Here is a 21,651-nt window from a genome sequence, read left to right on the forward strand (position 1 = left end):
GGACGGCTCATGATCAAGTGATCGGGGCACGACGTTCAAGGGCATATTCGTCTTTCTAGAGGAGATGTCGCCATCGTTTTCCGGACATCTTGGCTTGCTGCTAACCCCAAGATCTTGTGAATATCGCCGGAGAAAAGTTCCTCTGCGGTCGAGTTCTCCGGCCTTGCTACAACAGATTCGAATGAAAACAAATTTTTTTACTGTTTGATGATCAAGACCAACATATTGTAGGGATCATCATAGAAGAAAATAGTTTTTAGTAGATTAGTAGTTTGATTGGATCATTTTCATGGTTGATGATGTATTTTAGTTTTTGACGGCCTATGATCAATCTCAAGAAAATTGTACAAAACATACAAGAATCAGATGGGTGTTCTACATATTTTTAAATGGCGGGCCATTCCTATCATGTGTCCCTTGCCTATATCCTGCCACGTGGTAAAATCTGGACATTTGCCACGCGGAGGCTTCCAATTTGCTAACTCAGCGGTAGTTGAGGATTGACTCTGACTCAGCGGCGTTAAATACCACGAGAGTTTCGGGAGCTAAAGTGAGAGGACAGCTACAATCTATAGAGTACAAATATATTTATACTCGCTGTCTATAAAGTACAATTCCCGTATCCGATAGCGCGGCGCCTTAACTTAAAAAGCGTTAGTCTAACGTGTCAATTAGGAAAAGCGAGTAGCTGGTTTTACACTGACGCCTTTTCGTTTTACTAAAAGTCAACATCGAGACTACACTATGGGAGGTTTGCAAAGTTTTGGAGTAGTGATCAGGTAGATGCTAGTGCAGGTTAGCAATTTTATTTCATTGGATTGGAGATGATGTGCTGACTCATGATCGATCTTTTTCATAAAGGGCAAAAAAAGATTATAAATGAATATCCCCTAAAACAGTTTCCTTTATTTATAGTTTATTTAAAAAATAAAAAAATTTATAATATCCCTAAAGGGCAAAAAAAGATTATAAATGAATATCCCTAAAACAGTTTCCTTTATTTATAGTTTATTTAAAAAAATAAAAAAAAATTATAATATCAAGTTATAAGAATTTTATAAGGTAAATTCAGGATATTATTAGTAGCTGGATTCAAACTCCAGATCATATGTCAATTACTGAATCATACTTTCCAACGCTCTCCCTTGCCAACTAGGTTACCTTAATTTTATATATATATTTAAAAATAAAAAATAAAAAAAGAAATATATATCTACACATCATCTTACTTAATTTGAGAGCAATTCCTAAAATAATTGAACCTTATAATAAAAATAAAATTAAATGATAATAAGGTCTTACAACTAGAAAATAGAGTGTTTCCATTGTTTTTACTTATTTTATTAGGGTTATTTAAAAATAATAATTATATAAATATAAAGAATAATTACAAATAAAACATTATATATACAAATATTTTTTTTAAATATAAAAAAAAATATGTTAAGAAAATTTTAGGTTCTTGAAGAAACTTTCATTTTATAACATGATAAGAATTTTAAAAAATTATTCTCGAAAATTATTTTTTAAGAATGGTTTTAAAAAATAGAGCCTAAAATTCGAATCAAATAGGAACCCAAAATTCTATATCCACTAGATTATTATAATAATATGTGTAGATGATAGTCGACCAAACACACCTTAATCATTATGTATTGGGAAAGAGACACGTGCTGACTTTTATCATGATTTAAATGCAATTGATTCATAAATGTTAATTTATAGTGTCGTTTTTAGACATCTTTATCCAATCATCACTTAATCCAAATCTCATAAATATATGGAAAGAAAAAATTCTTAATCCCTAAATGTCTACAAAAGTTTCCTTTAAAATTTAATACATATTAATATTAAAATTTTGTTTTAAACACGTGTCATGGGTATGAAAAATGAGGATAAATTAAGATAAGGTAGATTAAAAATCATATTTAAAAGGAAAAAAACGCTTCGAATTGATTTATACAAATAAATGAAATTAAAATAAAATAAAATTTGATTTATACAAATAAATGATATTAAAGTATAAAAGCCGACATCAAATATAAAAATAAACTTTAGTATAAAATAATAAAATTCGAGCAATACGTGACATACGTTAATCAATTGATTGTATGTACAAGATAATAAAACCCGAGTTATATATGATTAATTCAAAATAGTTGAAGAAAAAAAATATAGGTAGGAGGGTGGTCAACAACCCCATGTACCTATGATTCCAAATCCCGAATGTGGGGAGAAAGGAGAATTCAAATCTGCTTCTTGTTTTTATTTAAGTGCTTCACGTGTATGACGTGGAGTTTGGTTGGACTCATTGTCTTAAAATTTAAAACGTCAACTCTTTTTGGTATCGGTCTTGTGTATGTTCAAAAATATGGAACAAACATTTTGTCCTTGGTTGATTACCTAAAACAAGGAACTCTTTTGAAAAGATCCAAAAATGCTTATGTATCATAAGGATGACAATGGGACGGATTCCGGACGATCTCAACCTCATCCCGTTTATTCAAAATAATTCTCATACCCACCATTAAATAAATTAAGCAGGTGGGACATGCGAATTTTTCATATCCAACCCGTCACACTTAACTTATTTTTTGAGAAATTTTAAATATTTAAATAAATATATTATATAAATAACTAAAATATTGCAATTTTTTATAACTTATTTTATTGAAAAATATTTTTTATTATTATTATTATTAAAAATAGAAAAATAAAATTTAATTTAATTTATTTTTAAAATAAATTTTATATATAATTGAATCGAAATAATACAAAACAATACCCAAACCCATCAAAACTCACCCAAATTTTAAAAAAAAATTCTCAAACTCATCCTAAACCCGTTTATTTAAATTTCAAACCCGAGCCATTAGAGGCAAGACGTGTACTTAAAAAAGTTTACTCCATTGTCATCCCTTTCTCCACATAAAAAGATATGAAATATCAAGATTTTAAAAACAAAGTAGGTTTTATAAATTATAGATAACTCTAAAATATTTTTTTATAATTTTAAAATATGTGAGTGGATCAACACTTAAAAATGATTTAAAGTTAAATATGTTCACCTTTTTTTTAAATGCTTGTTGTAGTGATGAGCGGATACTAAAATAATTTTGTATTTGATAAACGGATCATCTTTTATTATATTCAATCACCTCTTATCATATAATAGAATGACAAAAGATATCTCATACTAAATGATTTTTTTTAAAAAAAAAAAATCATTATGAAATTAGGGATACAATTTGGGTGAGATTTTTTTACTGACCCTCTACAACAACCAGGGTAAATTCAAGGTACCATCAATGACAGGATTCAAATTCAGAACTATGTATCATTATTAGGACAACACATCTTAATGTTTACTAGGCCCACACATCTCAATTGTTGTCCAAACCAATTGGGCTACCCTAGCGGGTACAATTTGGATGAGTTTGACACATTAGAAGGTCAATCTATATCAAACCTACCTCTCTATATGTTCAACCCATAGAGAACTTAACCCAACATTGGGTTGATAAATTCCTAACCCACGCCAAGCCCACAGACAATTCAAGTTCCCATAAATTACTATCAATTCCTATTAGTTTATAGTCTATAGAACATAACTCATGTTTTAAAATAAAATTTCAAAAGTTATATATTTTAAAGTTATAAAATAAATTATTAGTTACTAATTTAATATAAATAACTATTCATAAACTAAAACTTTAACTGTTAAAGATATGTTAACAATTGAATAAAAACTTGTGACAATCAGGGAAGAAGCTTCCAGGCTTGGTGCATGATTTCATCGTTTATGAAAGGGCGCAAAGACCATATCAGGCAATAGCTCTCCAATTCACCTGTTGATGATTTAAGATTCAGAGAAGAAACAATCCTTTCCTGCAACAAAGTCATGACAATATTCAAGGATCTATCTGAAGAAAGAAAAAAGGATCATATGAGAACTAACATCGTAGTCAATGAACGTAACGTAATGTTATTTCCAATCCAAAATATGAAACAGCGGGAAGCTCATTACCTGCATTACATAATCTTGCTTCACCATACTGAAAATTATACCCATCATGGCAGCATAATCAGTTGCTTCATGTTTTTTAAGATGAGAAGCATGAGTTGATGCTATTTCTCCCTGAAGAAAGAAGAATTTTCATAAGCAGTCTGGAGTTTAAACTATCATTGCATACACAAATAGAAACCAAGAACCAATCATGGTTTAAAATTTACCTATCTTGAACAAATTTGAATGTGGGATGAGATCCTGGGTGGAATTAGTTGAGCATTCAGACAAAAATATTTTAGCCATTACTTCAAACCCAGCAGGGAATACAGAATTTAACAACTAATTCAGATGGCCAAATAGGAGATAAAGGATAAAAGTTGTGTATGGAGATTCAGCCAAGAATTTGGGACTCTAACCAAAAACAATTCCGATAGAAGCTGAGTTGAATCTTGGCTTGAAATTGGAAACTTAAGAATCATGAGATGAAACCAAGGTAACTTGAAAAAAGCAGGGGAAGCAGACGAAAGGAAACTATTGAGCCTTTAATTTGTTGTAGGTAATCTAGAGTTTCCCCATATCATATATATGTATATATATATAAGAATCATGAGATGAAACCAAGGTAACTTGAAAAAAGTAGGGGAAGCAGACGAAAGGAAACTATTGAGCCTTTAATTTGTTGTAGGTAATCTAGAGTTTCCCCATATCATATATATGTATATATATATAAGAATCATGAGATGAAACCAAGGTAACTTGAAACAAGCAGGGGAAGCAAAGGAAAGAAAACTATTGAGCCTTTAATTTGTTGAAGGTAATTCAGAGTTTTCCCATATATATATATATATATATATGTATGTATGTATGTATGTATGTATGTTTAAGAATCATTGTTGAAACTAGGCCCAATTACATCTGACCAATGTAATCAAACACTGCATTTAACTTTTCCCTTGAGTTAGAATAACAATCAATTCTGAAAAACAAACTAAGTACATAAATTTTGAGAAAAGGTCAAAATCAAAATGCTTTGAAATTTTTGACACAAATGCCATTATATCTAAATTACTAAGGGAAAACAGATGTGCATGTATCCACACAGAAAATTCAGATAACATAAAGGAGCCACCACCTTGTCATAAGCAGGTTCTTGTTGATCCCACTTGTCAAAATACCTATCCTGCAAGTCTGATAGATTTTCATTTGTAGTTTGCATTCCTCCAACTACATCATCTATCAAGCTTTCTATTTCACTGAGTATGCATTTGGCTGGAAAACAGAAAGTAAATCAAATAAACACTTTCAATGATGAGAAAGAAGCAGTTCCAGAAAGTTGCCAAGCAAAATATCCTCCAAAAACATAAATATAACAAGGTAGATTTAGATATTACATTGTATTAATAGACATGCCCAGAAGATTTTCATGCACAACCCAAAGCCCAAACACAAAGAGGTAAGAACCTTGCATAAAGAAACCAACAGTTGCATCCAATCATTATCTTCCCCAAAAGGAAACTACAAACTGTTCTACCAAACCAAATTTAATCAAGAATTAACATAACCTACAACATTGCCCTTTTTATCACTAGCATGCTTTATATATTTTATTTTCTCATAAAATGTTATGTAAAACAGAATATGAAGTGCAATTCACGTATCCTGTGTCAATGGGTAATATATGCAACCTACACCAAGAAATTGCTCCAATACTTAGCTATTGCTATATGAGATACATACCCTGTCAGAGTTCACAGTTTGTTGGCTTCCAGTCTGTGTCATTAAGTTCAATTCTCACATACTGCCCAAAGATTAAGTTGGATAAGTGAACACAATATTTTACATTCTTGTTTATGTAGCTTTCATGGTAATGTTAAGGGGAGCGAGATTGGGATTTTCACTCAATGATATATTTCAACATCAAACAATTTTTAGTCTGCAAAAACTGCATTTGAACATGTTTTTTAATTTGAAAAATGGGAAAGAGTAGATTTTAGACGATCAATCATTACATTTTGTTTCTCAGGACAATCAATCAGTTCCTAAGAGCCACCCATGGTCCTTAAGCAGATGTGCACTTGGATTTGATGTCAACTGGTCAGTCCTTAAGCAATTTTATTTAAAAATTTAGTTTTTATTAGGCAAGCCCAAGATCTTTTTAAAACCTTTACTCTAACTGGGTTTCTAAGATTTTTTTTTAGATTAGTCATAGAGAATACCCTGATAAAGAGAGCCATATTTTTCATTGTGAGATCTTTTTACTCCACTCCTCAGTTTTTAAAACATTTCTCAAGATTGCATCTTACGTTAAATAAACCTAATCTTTCACCTGATTTCATTCACAAGTGTCTGTCCTCATCTTTTCTGAGAAAGTTGAACTTCTCAAATGATCAAGGGGGCTAAAACGCTAATGTTCAGAGAAAGTTTAGAAGTGGATCTTCCTAGATCAACAATCATGCCACAGAGAATGCTTAAAGGATACTAGTGCAAATGAGAGTAAGTTCCTTGGGTAGATTGTGAGGCTCACTGATCAAGTAAGTAACTTATATTTCAATTAGGTGAAGATTCCCTGTGGCCCTTTAAGCCATGGTTTTACCCCCAACCAGTTTCCAAAGGGGGTTTTCCAGAAAAGCCTTGTGTTTGATTTGCTTAATTGCTTCCTAATTTGAATTGGTGATCGGAATTGGTTGCTCTCCTGTAGGTAGTACCAAGGTTTTGAGAACCCTAGTTTTCCAACACACCAAAGATAAAAACTTGCATTTCACCCCCCATCCTGTAAAGGTGTGCATGTGTCTGAGAGACCCTTCCTTTTCCAATGCCCTGTTGACTGATTGAATGCCTAATAGCAGAGTATCAGAATTCTTTTTTTTATATATATATACTTTCGAACATTCCTGAAAATAAGGGGGAAAATCATGTACTAGTTGGCAAGAATATATGAAGCATGAAATCTTAGCCCTTTTTTATTTTATTTTTTGATAAGAATGAAATCTTAGCACATAAATTATCAAAATATGCATGACAGACCATACAGTGCTAAAAGTGTTTGTAAATATACAAATGCCACTCAAGGAGGATGCCCATTGTTTCAGAAAATATGAAATTCCTGATATAACACTAAATGCATTACAGGCACCTTTACTTAAGTTCCACTGTTTCATTAGCCTTCTGATAAGTTCCATTTTGATTTATCAAGAAAACTATCAGCAAATAACAGGAAAAGTGGAGAAGGATGTCACCTTTACTTAAATGGTCCTGCAGTCCAAGTTGGCATGTATGTACTGTGTAGACACATTAAGAAAAAAAACCAAATACACACACACACATTGAAGTCAAACCAACAACTTGTAGGGAAAGCAAAATGGAAAAGTTTGGGTGCAAAATAATGCATAACTAAAATCCATTAAAAAAAATAACACAGCAAGCAAGAAAAGAATCCATGTGTTTTCTTGGGATACTAAACTGATTAAATATAGACCATGTGCAGCATAAAATTTATAGTTGTAACTTGTGGGAGAGAGTTCAAAACCAACAAACCCTATGGAATAATCAAAAGGGAAATATCATTTTAGTTGTCAATTGCCTTATATTTAGAATAAAAGCATAGAAGAATGTTGGTTAAAGCAGGTGATATACTGACTAGAAGTTATTATTACCAGTATCACAGTTAAAACAGTTTAACAGGGGACTAAGAACATCAACCCTGTACTGTATCACAAGAAGAATAAATGCTTAATGTGATGGAAGTATTTCTAGAAAACGAAAGAAGAATCTGTCGCATCTAGCACACATGTGGAAAGGAATTTGTTAATATATATATATATAAAGAGAGAGAGAGGGAGATTATTCTTTGATCCAAATATTTCTAGGAACTTAAGAAAAACTCTCACAAATGGCAGATCTCTAATGCTTAGAAACTATTTGATCAAGAATTCAGAATAATAGATTGACAACTGCACTTACACTTGCTTATGTTTTGTGTTCCGTCATGAGAGTTGATACATCCAGCTTCAACATATGATTTAACCCTTTTAGTTTCATTGGATTTAATGATTTTCTCAACCAATTCTGATGTCTTGTTTATTGGAGGACGTCGAAGAAACTCTGCACAAGAAAATTGGAAAAGCTGTGTTAATAAGAATAAGGCAAAGAACCACATGCCAACACACTTAAAGCAAATGATAAAATATGTTCAAACACTCACCCAGCCCTTGCTGAAAGCCAATAAGTAGCCTACTTCCCACAGCCGCCAACTCCTCAAACTCTGCAACCCTGCAATGGTAGCACCATTATAGCAAATAACAATAAAGTTAAACATCTATTTCAATGAAAATACCAAGTAAGCTTTTTTTTTTTCTTTTTTTCTTTTTTTTTCTTTTTATGGTTACCAAGTATGTTAGCTATAATTGTTGTTGTATAAGCCATATTACAAATTGAAACTTGAAATAGGGTATAAAGACATGAAACTCGGCTTTTTAAATGAAATTTTTCAAAGGAAAAAAAAAAAAGGAACATCTTCTATAACTTTTACATGGCATGTTGAAATAAACCCGTGTCAGTTACCTCATATGAGCCAACATTGTGCATACTGGGGGTTCATTTAGATGCAAACTCAGATGCATTTCATTTTTTACTTATATTTTTCATATTCACAATAATGTGTTCAATCATAGTATTGTCTATCAAAAAAAGAAGTGTTCAATCATGCTATATCATGCCAAAGGCTCAAGCATGAGCAATTATTTGCTTTCTCCAATTCCTAATATTTGCAACAAATGTTACAATCATGGCTATTACCATGCCACATAGCTTCAAGCATGGAGCAATTTTTTCTTTAAGGGGTAGCATTTAAACCCATCAGGTGGTTGTTTAGAGGTGTGGCAGTGCATAAAGCAAGTTGGCAGAGTAGATTTGATATATGTTCAATTATCCTCATATATGGATCTTCTAAGCAGAAACAATAAATATTTTTGGACAAACCCTTCTTTAGAAGACAAAATTGCCAACCCAATATCTTTTATCAATAATTATAAATCAAAGGCAACCTCAAACAATTATCAAATAGTAGCAGAGCTCTACATATGTTTTTACATTCCAAAAAATATATTACCTTGTCATAAAATCTGAAAATTCCTGCACAATCCTCTGCCTTGGTTCTATTAGCAAATTGCATTCTTCATCTTCCATTCTGCAAAACATTTGAATGAAAAAAGCAACATTGAGATGAAGCATCTAAAGCCTAACCCCATATCTATCAATCGCTTTCCTAGAACACCACCTCCCTTCAACTTCCCCATATTTACCCTCTATAAAAAGCTTCCAGGACAAAAGTCCCCTTGTCATTATTTGGTCTATTATTAAAATTTTCTTCCACCCTACTTCCCAAGCAAAGAAACAAGCTCTCAAAGGGGCACATAAACCCCACACCTCCTCTTTCAGGGAAAAAGAGAATGATTTCCTAAGCACATCAAATTGTAGAAAGAGTTCACTTGGAATCTCTTCTTTTTTTCTTTTTTCTTTTTGTTTTTGATAGGTAAATGCAAACAATACTAATAAAGCGCCAAAAAGGCACACCAAAGTACACAGGACGTTTCACTTGAAATCTCTCTTCTTCCCCTTCCTTCACAAGAAAGTACATTCCCTTCCCTCAATCAAATTTACAGAATAGTACTCCTCATAAGCCTATCAACTGCCTCCAGGCCCCTATTCCTAAAAATGCTTTTTAAAATAAAGATTCCAGTGACTCTGACCCCCCTTAATCAGGAAAATTCCTCCACTCTTGCAAGTTTGGCTGAAGCAAGACTATAGAAAGAAGAAATGCTCTTTCCAAGGACCGCTTTTTGACCCACCTATCCAACTAAAACTTTGTCCTCTGACTATTTCCAACAAAAATGGTGGTTAGAAGATTGATCTCCTCCCATCGCATTTAATTCCACCCCCTTACCTCTTGAGCAACCCAATCCCCTTCTATCTCTCCAAACTTTCCTTTGACGGCCTTCCTCCACAACCTGTCTTTCTCATTAACAAATCTCCACAACCGCTTACCTAACAAGACTTTATTTAAAGTAGCAAGCTTTATAATGCCTAGCCCTCCAACCTTTTTATTCGAGCACACTGTCAACCAACTCACCAAATGAATCTTCTTCCCTTCTAGGTGATCTTCTTGTAGAAAATCCCTCTTGAATGACAAATAAGAGCATGAAGTATACAAGAAGAGTTGAGAGAATGTTTTTAATAATGGTTGATCTTCCCCCTTTTGACCAATATATATATATATGGTCATACAAATATGTAGCTGCAAATGTGCATGCCTATAGTTTCTTTTTGATGTTCATAGTATTTTGGTCTTGGGATTGTTGAAACTTGGAACATTCGGAACAATAGTATGTATTAATAGACTTATTATTTTGATTTCATGATAAATTTAAATATTAAAACATCATATCCTATTAAGTTGATCTCCTCAAGATTGTAGTGTTTTGATGCATATGCTAAAACAGGCCACATATTTGCCTCTTTTACCACATGCAACTTTGATGAAATTAGTTTTATATTATTTTATACTTCATTCTTGCAACATTTAGGTGTTTCATATATGTATACGCATCTTTTACATCTATTTCCCAATCTATGGGGAAAAAAATGAATGAGATAAAATATGATAAAATCATATGACTTACGAGTCAACAATTAGGAATGTAACCAATTACTCTCAAAACTGCAGTAATCTCTCGAGGATGAAACAGAATGAGCAGTGAAACTAACTAGCATTGCCCTTTTATGAGTCGACATTCGCAAGCATGATTTAAATCAGCTGTTCTTGCCAGCATGAACCAAGTATGATGCAGAATAAAACCTTGCTAGAGTTCAAATTTCTCATGAACAGTACAATGCTGATCACAACCAGATGTGGAATCAGCTTCCTAGTTTTTTGGTTTCTCAAACAGGAACTTCATGAAAACCGATTGAACAAACTTCAATAAGCAACCAGATGCCCATTTCCCAAGGGTAACTTGACAGTTAAGTGATACCATAAAATATTGCCTACAACCATTGTCATCTATTTCCACAAACAGAAAATCCAACTCAACTCACCTAAGCCAAATACTTGCACCAGACCCAGTTAGCTCAACTTCAAGTTCTCTCAGCACCCATCATATGAAATACCCAAAATTCAAAATCCAATTTTCTTCCCTGTTCTCAGCAACCAAACAAAGGAGCAACTAAAAGAACTACAAATTTACACCATATTACAACATTAAGAGCCAAAAAAAAAGAATCAAAATGCGAAGAAAACACCAAATACCCAGAATATCCCAGTACAGAAACAGCAAAATAAACTCTTCAACAATGAAATCTCCTTGACTAATGCAAACAATCACCGATTTTCCTCAAAAACAAATTACCTACATGTATGCATAATGGAATGGCGGAGAGAAAAAAGATTATACAGAGGCGCATACACTGTCAAAGCGAGTTAAGCGCAGAAGCAGGAGAAGGTGAGAAAGCGTGCAGTTGATGGACCGACGCAGGGGAGTGGGGGCTTGGGAATCCGTTGAGTTTAGCTCGGGTGCTCGCGAATGGTAACAATGATTACCTTTACGTGTATCCAAACACTAGGAAACTAGGGTTTGTTAATCGGTATTCGTACAGGGTTCACCAGATTCTAGTTCCCAAACAGGGCAACTCGTGGTGATGATCCCATAACGTTGGGTCTATGTTAAGGAGCTGTTCTATAACTTATAAAGGAGTCCAAGGAGGAGAGCTAACGTAGCAGTCCTCTGCAAACTAATTTATTTTCTCCAGGAATATTTGGTTAAAAAATATTAAAATAATTCCAAATTCAGAACGTAACCTCCACTTTTTCAAGGCTTTCATTTTAATTTTTTCTATTTTTCCTTTCCCATTTCATTGCTTTTTATGTATACATTCTTTTAAAGGATAGATAATGCTTTTAATGCATATATTTTTTTAGAGGGTAGACATTGTAAAATTATAAAATTCCGTCATCTCATTCATTGAATCATTAGGATTTGTTTTTAATAAAATCTTCTATATTCATAGGTTTCCGACGTTCCCACCACTTCTTGATTAATGGTTAGATTTAAATTATATAATGATGCTCTTGTTCTCGAGTTAATCTTCTCGGTCTTTATTATATTTTGATCCAAATATATCATTTTGAACAAATATTTCTTAAAGAGTACTGATAAGATATGGGTGTTAGATGATTGCATGGAATGGAATCCAATGCTAGGAGTTTTCAATGGGACTTACAATGTATAGAAAATGTCCTTTGCATTATTATTTATATTACCTTGTTAAATATGAGAAAATACTATTTTTATTGCATCATATATATATGGGCTCATCCAATCTAATGGGCCCAGTAACTGTTTAGAATTATGGGCTTGAATCTGTGTTAGATACAATTGGGCCCAAATATTTGTGAAAAGGGGTTATAAATTTGTTATTGATATTTTCTTTTTTTTCTGATCTTCCTTTATCATTCTTTTCAAGGAGAGGATGGGCTTGAATTCAATGAAATTTTATTTAATATGACAAAATAGAAAAAGTGGATAGACAAAAATAAATAAATAATTGGTTAAGGAATATTTTACACAAGTTGGATCTAGTTATAAGAAAATAAATAAATAATTATTTATTGATATCGTATTTTAAGAAATTAAGATTCTGTTTGACAATAATTTTAAAAAACATTTTTAACCTAAAAAATATTTTTTAAAAAAACTTAAGTGTTTGATAAATTTTATGAAACACTTAAAAAATTTTAAAAACACTTTAGATATAAATACTTTTAAAAACACTCTAAAACTTTACAACCAAATGTACAATTAAAGTAGGTATAAATAATAGAATATAATTTTTTTTAATAAAAGATTATAATACCATATTAATTATTAATTAGCCTAAAAATAAATAAATAAATAAATAAATCATTTCAAAATATAAAGTATTTTTTTGGCATATACCATAAACATTCGGAGGTACACTCAAATTGGAATATTAAAACTAGAAAATTTTCAATAAATATAATCCTTACAAATTCAATTAAAAATCCTTATATTCAATAAATTTGCCATTAGGATTAATAAAATCTTATCATTTATCCACTTTTTTTATCCATTAATGTTTAAAAAAATTACAATCCATAAAATAAAAATTAAGATTGAAAATTAAGGAGAGTGTATTAAATTTAAAACATAATAAATATTACAATAATTACCTATGGAACTTTTAACCTTAGTCGTGAAAAGTATATATCAAAAAGTATATCATTAATTAAGGTATAAAAAATAACATTAAAATAAAAAGACCATACAAAAATCAAAAGACTAAAATGGGTATGGTGTTTATTTTTTAGCTAAATAAAAAAAAAAAAAATTTAACATGAGATATATTAAAATTGAAATGTGATAAACTTCCCTATAACCTATTGCAGTAAGAGTTCACTAGCAAGATATATTGATAGAATTATCACAACTCTATGTTTAACATGAGATTTTTGCTTATCTTGATTATGATTATGATTGGAGTGGGTGTTAGTAAGAAGAGAAGGGGTGCAGGAGGGGAGCTATATGATTGGTTAGGTTCATCAGGCATTGCAATTTGGGGTTATATGTCCTTTTTTGCCGCATTTGAAACATTTAATGTCTTCCTTATCTTTTTTGGAAGTATTTTAATATTTTTTCTTTGAATATTTCTTATGTTTTGGTTTTTTGTAAAAGGATTCTTCTTTGAATTTTGAATATTTTTTATTTAATCTCTTTTTCTTTGACCTATAAAAATTTTCCTGTTTGGCTGAAGGAGGAATGGGGTTTCTGTACCCATAGTGGGCACAAAATGATTCTAACTCTTTCTTTGAGGTTTTAAGATCCTTTTTTAGGGTAGCATTAACTTTAATCAATGAACAAAGATTTAATGCTTCTTGGTTGATGAAGTTACTTAATTGGCCATAGGTAAGAGAGTCATAAGGTATGACACCATTGTACATTTCTTTGATCCTAAGTTGGACTCTTTGATTAAAGGATTTGGGCAACCCATTTAGGAATCTTTTTTTCCAATCGGGTTGGTTTACATCTGGTCGGGTATGGGCTTTGGCAAAGTATACTTCTTTGGACCACCTATAGTCACTGAGTTTTCCGCATCTAATGTTTTGAAGGATTTCTGAGGTAAAAGCTTGGAAAGCAATCAAATCTCCAAGAAAGTGTTTGGTTATGGCAAATATCGGTGTATGAACTGAATTTTGATTTCCTCGTTCATCTAAGCTGGTTTGAATATAAATTCTCTCTTTTTCAGTGAGAGCGTTGTCCTACCAACCTTTGAGCTGACCTGTGAAACCTGCTACTAGGTGTACACAGATCAGATGGTCAGAGTTTCCTCTAGATTTGTAGGTTGTAGAGGCCATAATATTTTTTTAATGAATATTCAAGACTTAATGTTCACTTACGCTTCCATTCATAGATGTCATCTCCATCATATTTTGACTGGGTAATTTGATTTCTTTCTTCATATTAAAGATCAGGAGGGGTTAGTCTAGGATAGTAATTCCTAGTCTTGGTTTGTTGTTTGAATTGGTGTCTAATCCTATTTATTTGAGGGTTTTGTTCCTCAAATATAGCTTTTATTTGGTCTACATTTGCAGGTGTGATTTCTGTTATCATGTTTACAGATTTTGAAGTTGAGGGTTTGTTTGTAAGGTCTGACTGTTCAATTTTCTTTGTTAGTTTGAATTAAGTCATCATTGTTTGAAAGTTTGAGTGTCTTATTCCCTACTTTCACGGGTTTGAAAATTAGACGATTTTTATCTAGATTTCTATCTAGAAAATGGGGTATGATTATTGGTCGAGAGAGGTGTGGAGTTTCTAGCTTGTCTTCTATCCTATCAAGTTGAGAGGAAAGAGTACCTAGAATTTGATTTGTAAAATTAGTTTGTTGCTGAAGATTTTTACAATCTTTTAATGTTACTGTTCTACCTTCAATATCTTTGGGATTTAATGTTTTGAAAGGTGAAACTATAATCTCAGTATTTTGAGCAATTATGGTTATTTCTTCTAAGGGAGGATGATTTGAAACTATGGTTTTGTTTGAAGTAGTTTTCCAAACTTGTCCCTTTTGAAACATATTGACTTCTAGGAAAGGATAGTCAATATTATTGTTTGAGACATACATTTCTAAATATGTAAACATAGGGATATTTATCCGATGTGTTTCCATGCATTTGTACCATTCTTTCTTTGCTAAGGTATTCCTTATCTATTTGAAAGGGTTCAGTACTGTCTATAACCATTAATTGGTTAGGTTCATCAGGTAGCATTTGAGAGGGTGCATATGTCCATTTTTGTTTTAAGGAATGCCTCTAATTAAACAGGAAAAGTCCAACACTCAAATCCAAAATAGATTCCAGTCCTTGGAACCATTCCTTTAAACCAGCCCAAACCAATTTTTTCCCGAACGGCCTCTTCAAGTCAAAATCAACAATATCATCATCCAAGGGTGTATACAGTAGGTCGTAACACATGTCTTCATTAACATCCCCTAAAAAGGCAAACAATGAAGTATCATCATCAGAACCAAAATCAGAGAATTGAGACAAAGTCTCTGAAGCTTTCTTCTTAAGTAATTTGAGATGCTTTTTGAACTCTTTATCAGAAGGAAAAGAAGTTCGGGAAAGAAGAATAGCATCAAGAAGAATTGGGATTGAAACCTTTGAAGAGGAAGGTTTTAAAGGATAATTTTTTGAAGATATCCATTGACGGATATGTGGAATTTGCTAAGTGGTCGAATGAGAGAAATTTGACCACCATTTGACTTTGAATTCCCTTGCCAAATGCGCGGGAAATGGCGCAGGAATCATCTGTGAGAGAACAAAGTCCCAATAGAGAATCTAAGGAATTTGAAATTTTGAAAGGAAATATAATACTTGGGAATAGGAAGCCGGAACCAAATGACTATCATGTTCAGAAAAGTATTTGTATCCTTCAAGAACTTTAGGACATAAAATATCTTTAATGGCGCCAAAAAATAGCCACCATTCTTGAAACCAATTTGGAAAATTAATTTGATTTTTGATTTCATCACCCCAATGAAAAAACCAAGAGTGATCAAAGGGACGAAAGAAAAATGTATAGTACCAAGCGTCAATATAATCATGATAATCATACGTCTTTGACCTAAAGTTTTGAGAAAACATTTTGAGTATCAAGAGACTAACCCCACTATTTTTAAAAAAGAATTTTGCAAATCTTGCATTTTGAATAACAAATATCTGTAGAAGTTTGATTTTGAATATTAGAAATTTCTACAGAATCTGTATCAAATAGGATAAACTCATAAAATTTTCGAGTTTTCTCTTAAGTTATTTTGAAGAAAATATTTTCCTTGAGGAAAGATTTTTGAAATTTCCGGTTTCCCAGAGTTTGAAAGATGAAAAGATTCAAGAACCTATACCTTCATTACATGGGCCTTAGCCACATATTGTTGATTTTGACTTGAAGAGGTCGTTTGGGAAAAAGTTGGTTTGGGCTGGTTTGAAGGAATAGTTCCAAGGACTTGGAATCTATTTTGGGTTTGAGTGTTGGACTTTTCCTTTTTAACTAGAGGCATTGCATAAGATGCTTTTGTGGTTTTTGGACTGGATTTAGGCTTTTGAGAGCTCAATTTCCCTGTAGAAACTCATGTGATAAAAAATCAAGAAGAGAGTTTGAATCACCTTTGATAAATTCGATATCAAAATCAAAAACTGACAAGATCGCTTGCCATCTAGCAAAGATCTATTTTGAAACAATATTTTGAACATCTTTTTGAAGAATTTCTTTTGCACTTTTGCATTCAACACGAAGAAGAAATTTTTTATTAAAAACATCTTCTTGAAATTTTTGAATGCATAAAGCAATTGCTAAAATTTCCTTTTTGATAGTTGAATAATTTTCCTAGGGGCCACTCCATATTCTGGAATGAAAGCGGACAACGGAGATTTGATTTTGAAAATCTTGTTTGAGTATACCACCATATCCTATATTAAAGGCGTCTATCTCTATAATAGGGAAGGTTAAAGGGTTAAGGATTCCTAAGCAAGGAAGACTCTTAACCTGTTCTTTGACAAGTTTGACTATATTTGTATGTTCCTGTGTCCAAGACTTTGGATTTTGTCTAAGCCCAGCAAACAAAGGTTTGATTATAGTTCTAAGGTTTGGATAAAAGTCTAACACATAGTTTAGACTTCCTAAGAACCTTTGAAGTTGAGTTTTGTCCTTAATTTCATCAGAAAATTTGCTAGAAAATTCTATTAACCTTTGGATTGGCTTGATTGTACCCTAGTAGATTTCAAATCCTAGAAATCTAATCCTAGTTTGAAATAGTTTTATCTTAGGGGCAGAAATCACTAAACTGTTTTCCCTAACAATTTTTTGAAAAGTTTCTAAGTGTTTGAAGTGTTGTTCAATATAATTTGAAACTATAAGAACATCATCAATATATACTAAGGAGAAGTTAGTATAGGGATCGAAGATATCATTCATTATATTTTGAAATTTTGAAGGAGCATTTTTCAAACCAAAATGCATCACATTCCATTCATAATGCCCAAATGGAACAGTGAAAACAGTTTTATACTTATCATGTTCACGAAGTTAAATTTGCCAAAATCCAGACTTCATGTCAAATTTTGAGAAAATTGAAGCCTTATGAAGGCGTCCTATAAGGTCTCTCTTGTTAGGTATAGGATACCTTATCCATTTGAGAACCTTATTTAAAGTCTTGTAATTAATAACACGTCTCAGGTCACCTCTATCAATTTCCGAGGGTTTTTTAACATAGAAAACAACACAACTCCAAGGAGAGTGACTCTTTCTAATAAGATTTTTATCAAGTAAATCTTTTATCTCCTGTTTACAATACTCAAGTAATTGAGCATTCATTTGAATTGGTCTTGCCTTAGTAGGAATTTGAATTTCATCAAATCCATCAACATAGGGCAAGGAAACTTTATGTTGCATTCTCTTCCAAAAAGCATTGGGAACAGAAGAACATAAATCTGTTTCAATTTGCCTTTTAATCTTTTCAATTCTTGTTTGTATATCTTTTTGTAAAAGATTTTCTTCAATTCTTTTATAATGAATTTCTTTACTTATAAATTTGATTTGTTGCTTTTTCTTTTGAATTAAGTTTACCTCATTCTCAAGTACATTCAATTCTTTCATTCTTAAAGAAATAATAAATTTGAAACAAATCTCTTGGTCTTTGTAAACAGTTTTGAGACCTTCTTCATCTACTCTAAAAGGATAGAGTAGAGCAAGAAGGGGGGTTACTAAGATTATCTCTTTATTCATCTCATTGACAAGTAAAAGAGAAGTCTTGAAACAAACATTTTTATTGCAAATATGAACATTTGAAATTTTATAATCTATTTGTAAAGGTTTAGTATTTGCACTTACAGCACCTTGAAAAGTCTTTTCAAAGTATACAGTAGGAATTAATCCTTCCTATACGTAGTTTATATCAGCACCAGAATCAACTAATGCCACAAATTCTTTTGAGAAATCAGGTTTAATGAAAAGTGATATTATCCATCATTTTATATAATAATAATAATTCACATAAAAACTATCAATTGACCTATAACTTCTCACATCAAATGGCCAAAAAAATACATGCTTGAAGATTCGAATAGTAATATTATCCATCATTTTATATATATATATATATATATATATATATATATATATATATATATATATATATATATATATATATATATATATATAGATATATATATATATAGATATATAGATATAGATATAGATATAGATATATATAGATATAGATATAGATATATAGCCATCAATAAGCTCCAGTAGAGACTGGAGGGTGCTCCTATTGGCTCCAAAGGTCATATCTTGAGTCTAGGAGATATTTAAGGTATGCTGCAGATCACTCTTTGCAGAGTCAGAGGTATGGTGGTTATATATATATAACATTACAGGAAAAGAACAAATATGAACCAATATATTCTAATTTTCACAAATCATGAAGGTCGAATCCAACTTCTGGACACTAATGCAAAAGAAGCACAACATTTTCAAAGACCCTTTTTCCCTCCCTTGGGATTCAGTTTCACTTATGACACTTGTACATTTTATCAAACATGAGCAAATTGATAAATAATTTTCATATACCTAAACTGCAGTGGATGAATTTTAGCAATTTCCAGCTGACTATGGACAACACTCAAAATTGCTTGGTATAATGGGAAAAATAAGGGATGGACCAAAGTTGGTCTATGTGGATTCAAAATCTTTTGCATAACCTCCAGCAATATATACAGGTGTATTGCAATAAAGATAGTGGAAAGAGGTAAAGGACATTCAAAGGGATGCCATCCATGCTCTAAATGGTGCTCATTCTCTTTTACTATCAGAAAGTCACATATCATAATTGCACTGTTTTTACTAAATGTCTTACAATATATCTACCTATTTGTCAATTAGGATTTATTTATTCATTTTTTTTCTTTTTTGTAAATTAGTTTGACAAAGTTGGCTAAAAGCATGTCCCTATACTTTCCTTAATGGTTTTCCTATCCCTGTTGCAACTGATTGAACAAAGTTCTACTACTTCAGATATTTTTATTTCAGTACAATTATTGGAGGTTGAGAAAAAGACAATCATGGGAAGTTGGGTTCCTTTAAGAGTCTTAGCTTTCTAATGATGACCTTTTCTCAACCTCCATGATTGTTAAACGAACCCAACTGAAAATACTTAAAGAATATCGGTTTGTTAACATTTTCTTACTTTTCAACCATCTGTTTTTCCAGACAGTTTAATTCAAATTGATTAAGTATATGTTAAAATGGTGACCTTTTCTAATAGGTATCAATAATTAGGTGAAGGACAAAATTAAGTTATTTTTTACCAAAAATGACAAAAAAAAACAAGGTCATGAGCAGAAATATGTATTGTTGCTAACTAACAACATAATGATGATACCTTTGGTCTTGAGATGCATTAGATAGATAGGTGAAAGAAATATGGGAAATTAAATCCAAAATCAACAAACGGATTCGCATGGATGGCCCAACTAACTTTCAAACTCAAGTTAAAATTTTATATTCAGAACCAAAGACTCAACCAACAGAATGACCAAAAAAGAATGGACCAGTCACCATTTCAATTCGATGATCAATTTAGTTTTACTATGTTCATTCACTCAATGGCACTATCTAATTTGTTCAGGAATTTACGTTTGAGCGGAGGAAAATAAAAATTAATCAAAACTATCACAAGAAGAGTTTGTTGCAATTATTTGGGGCTAAGTACTGCATACCATTCTATTAGTACAGTGTATATAGGCTATAAAGAATTTGTTAACACATGTACAGCAACTTCTCACTATGATGATCTAAACTCATTTTCACCTTTTATACCAATGAACACCCACCCAAAAGTAATTCCTTTATTAATATTAACTTGAGCTGTTCCATGTTTTTTCAAATGCGGGTATTCTTCAATGTTACTCCTAATTTCCTACTCATAGAATTCCTCCATCTTAAAACCTTCGTGTGGGCTTTAACAAGCATTTGTTTTTCTCCATTTCCCAAATTCTGAATCCGTCCAAATACATACTTCATGGCAAAAAATGTTTGCTCATGATAAATGGAAAGAAATTTTATGGTAACATGAAGGAAGTGACAGAGAAGAATAATGGAGAAATCATTCAAAAAAAAAAAAAATCAACATTTTAGGTAAATTGCAATATGAAACAATCAATAACATGGAAATTGCAAATTGATACATCCAAAAATCAAACAATAAAGATGTCATTACGATTTGAGAAATATTAAGAAAAAACAAAATATATCGATTTCTTTTGCTGGAAGCTACAATAATTTAGGAAATTCCACAACATAAGCAACATAGTCACAACAATTTAGGAAATTCCACAACAATTTAGATCTCAAATGGAAAACAATCAACAATTCTCCCAAATTTCTTTCTTTTTTGCCAAAAAAAAAAACTGAATCGGCAGATGTACCTGAAGTCGAAGATTGATTGGAACGTATCTGCAATCGAAGTAGACTGAATCGGTAGATGGAACTTGCTTGTTTGAGAGAGCAGATGGGAAACTTGGACCTCTATGTAACCTAGGGTTTTTACCCATCTCTGCTTAGCAAGGGAGTCTGAACTCGTGAATTGAGAAACCTTGTCCACAGGTGGAAGGAACTCGTGTTTATGAGAGCTGCCGCCATAATTGGACTGGTGTGGCCAGCCTGTAAAACAGAGAGACGCAAGTTTTGCCCAGGTTCTCCCCGACTATGGTACCTCTGATACGAAGGTGATAGTATACTTATTTTGGGTTTATTGGGCTTAGGATATTTTTGGGCCAGATGAATACATTTTGATTGGTTATTGGGTTTTAATTCTTAGGCCTAGATGGTCTGATGGTTTGTTAGGTTACAGAGTCTTTTGAATTGGGCCACACTGCATTGGATTGTTTAGTTGAGTAAGGATAGATTTGTGATTAGTTAATTGAATCAGGGTATTTGTGAAAAAATATTTTCAAATTTTTCGAATCTATTACAATGATTATAATGGGGAGGAATCAAATCCAACTTCAATGTCACACC

General features: G+C 32.0%; 1 protein-coding gene across 14 annotated transcripts; it reads right to left on the minus strand.

The window, feature by feature from the left end:
* Positions 1 to 57: 57 nt before the first annotated feature.
* On the minus strand, positions 58 to 21,353 carry LOC100254847 (uncharacterized). Of its 14 annotated transcripts, none has more exons than XM_059739630.1 (9): positions 11,470 to 13,083; positions 9,117 to 9,194; positions 8,211 to 8,278; positions 7,970 to 8,110; positions 7,246 to 7,287; positions 5,142 to 5,278; positions 4,028 to 4,138; positions 3,751 to 3,888; positions 58 to 162 (listed from the first exon to the last, which is right to left on the minus strand). In XM_059739630.1, exons 2-8 carry the CDS (start codon positions 9,191 to 9,193, stop codon positions 3,760 to 3,762), a joined length of 705 nt encoding a protein of 234 aa, XP_059595613.1. In that variant the 5' UTR covers position 9,194; positions 11,470 to 13,083; the 3' UTR covers positions 58 to 162; positions 3,751 to 3,759. The 14 variants fall into 14 exon arrangements, 12 of the variants coding, with proteins under 12 accessions (XP_059595613.1, XP_059595616.1, XP_059595612.1 ...); XM_059739633.1 differs by lacking the exons at positions 7,246 to 7,287; positions 11,470 to 13,083 and adding exons at positions 11,102 to 11,200; positions 21,060 to 21,353 and having other exon boundaries at positions 66 to 166; XM_059739629.1 differs by having other exon boundaries at positions 66 to 166.
* Positions 21,354 to 21,651: the final 298 nt, after the last annotated feature.

Source organism: Vitis vinifera, chromosome 9, assembly GCF_030704535.1.
Source record: "Vitis vinifera cultivar Pinot Noir 40024 chromosome 9, ASM3070453v1".
NCBI lineage: Eukaryota > Viridiplantae > Streptophyta > Magnoliopsida > Vitales > Vitaceae > Vitis > Vitis vinifera.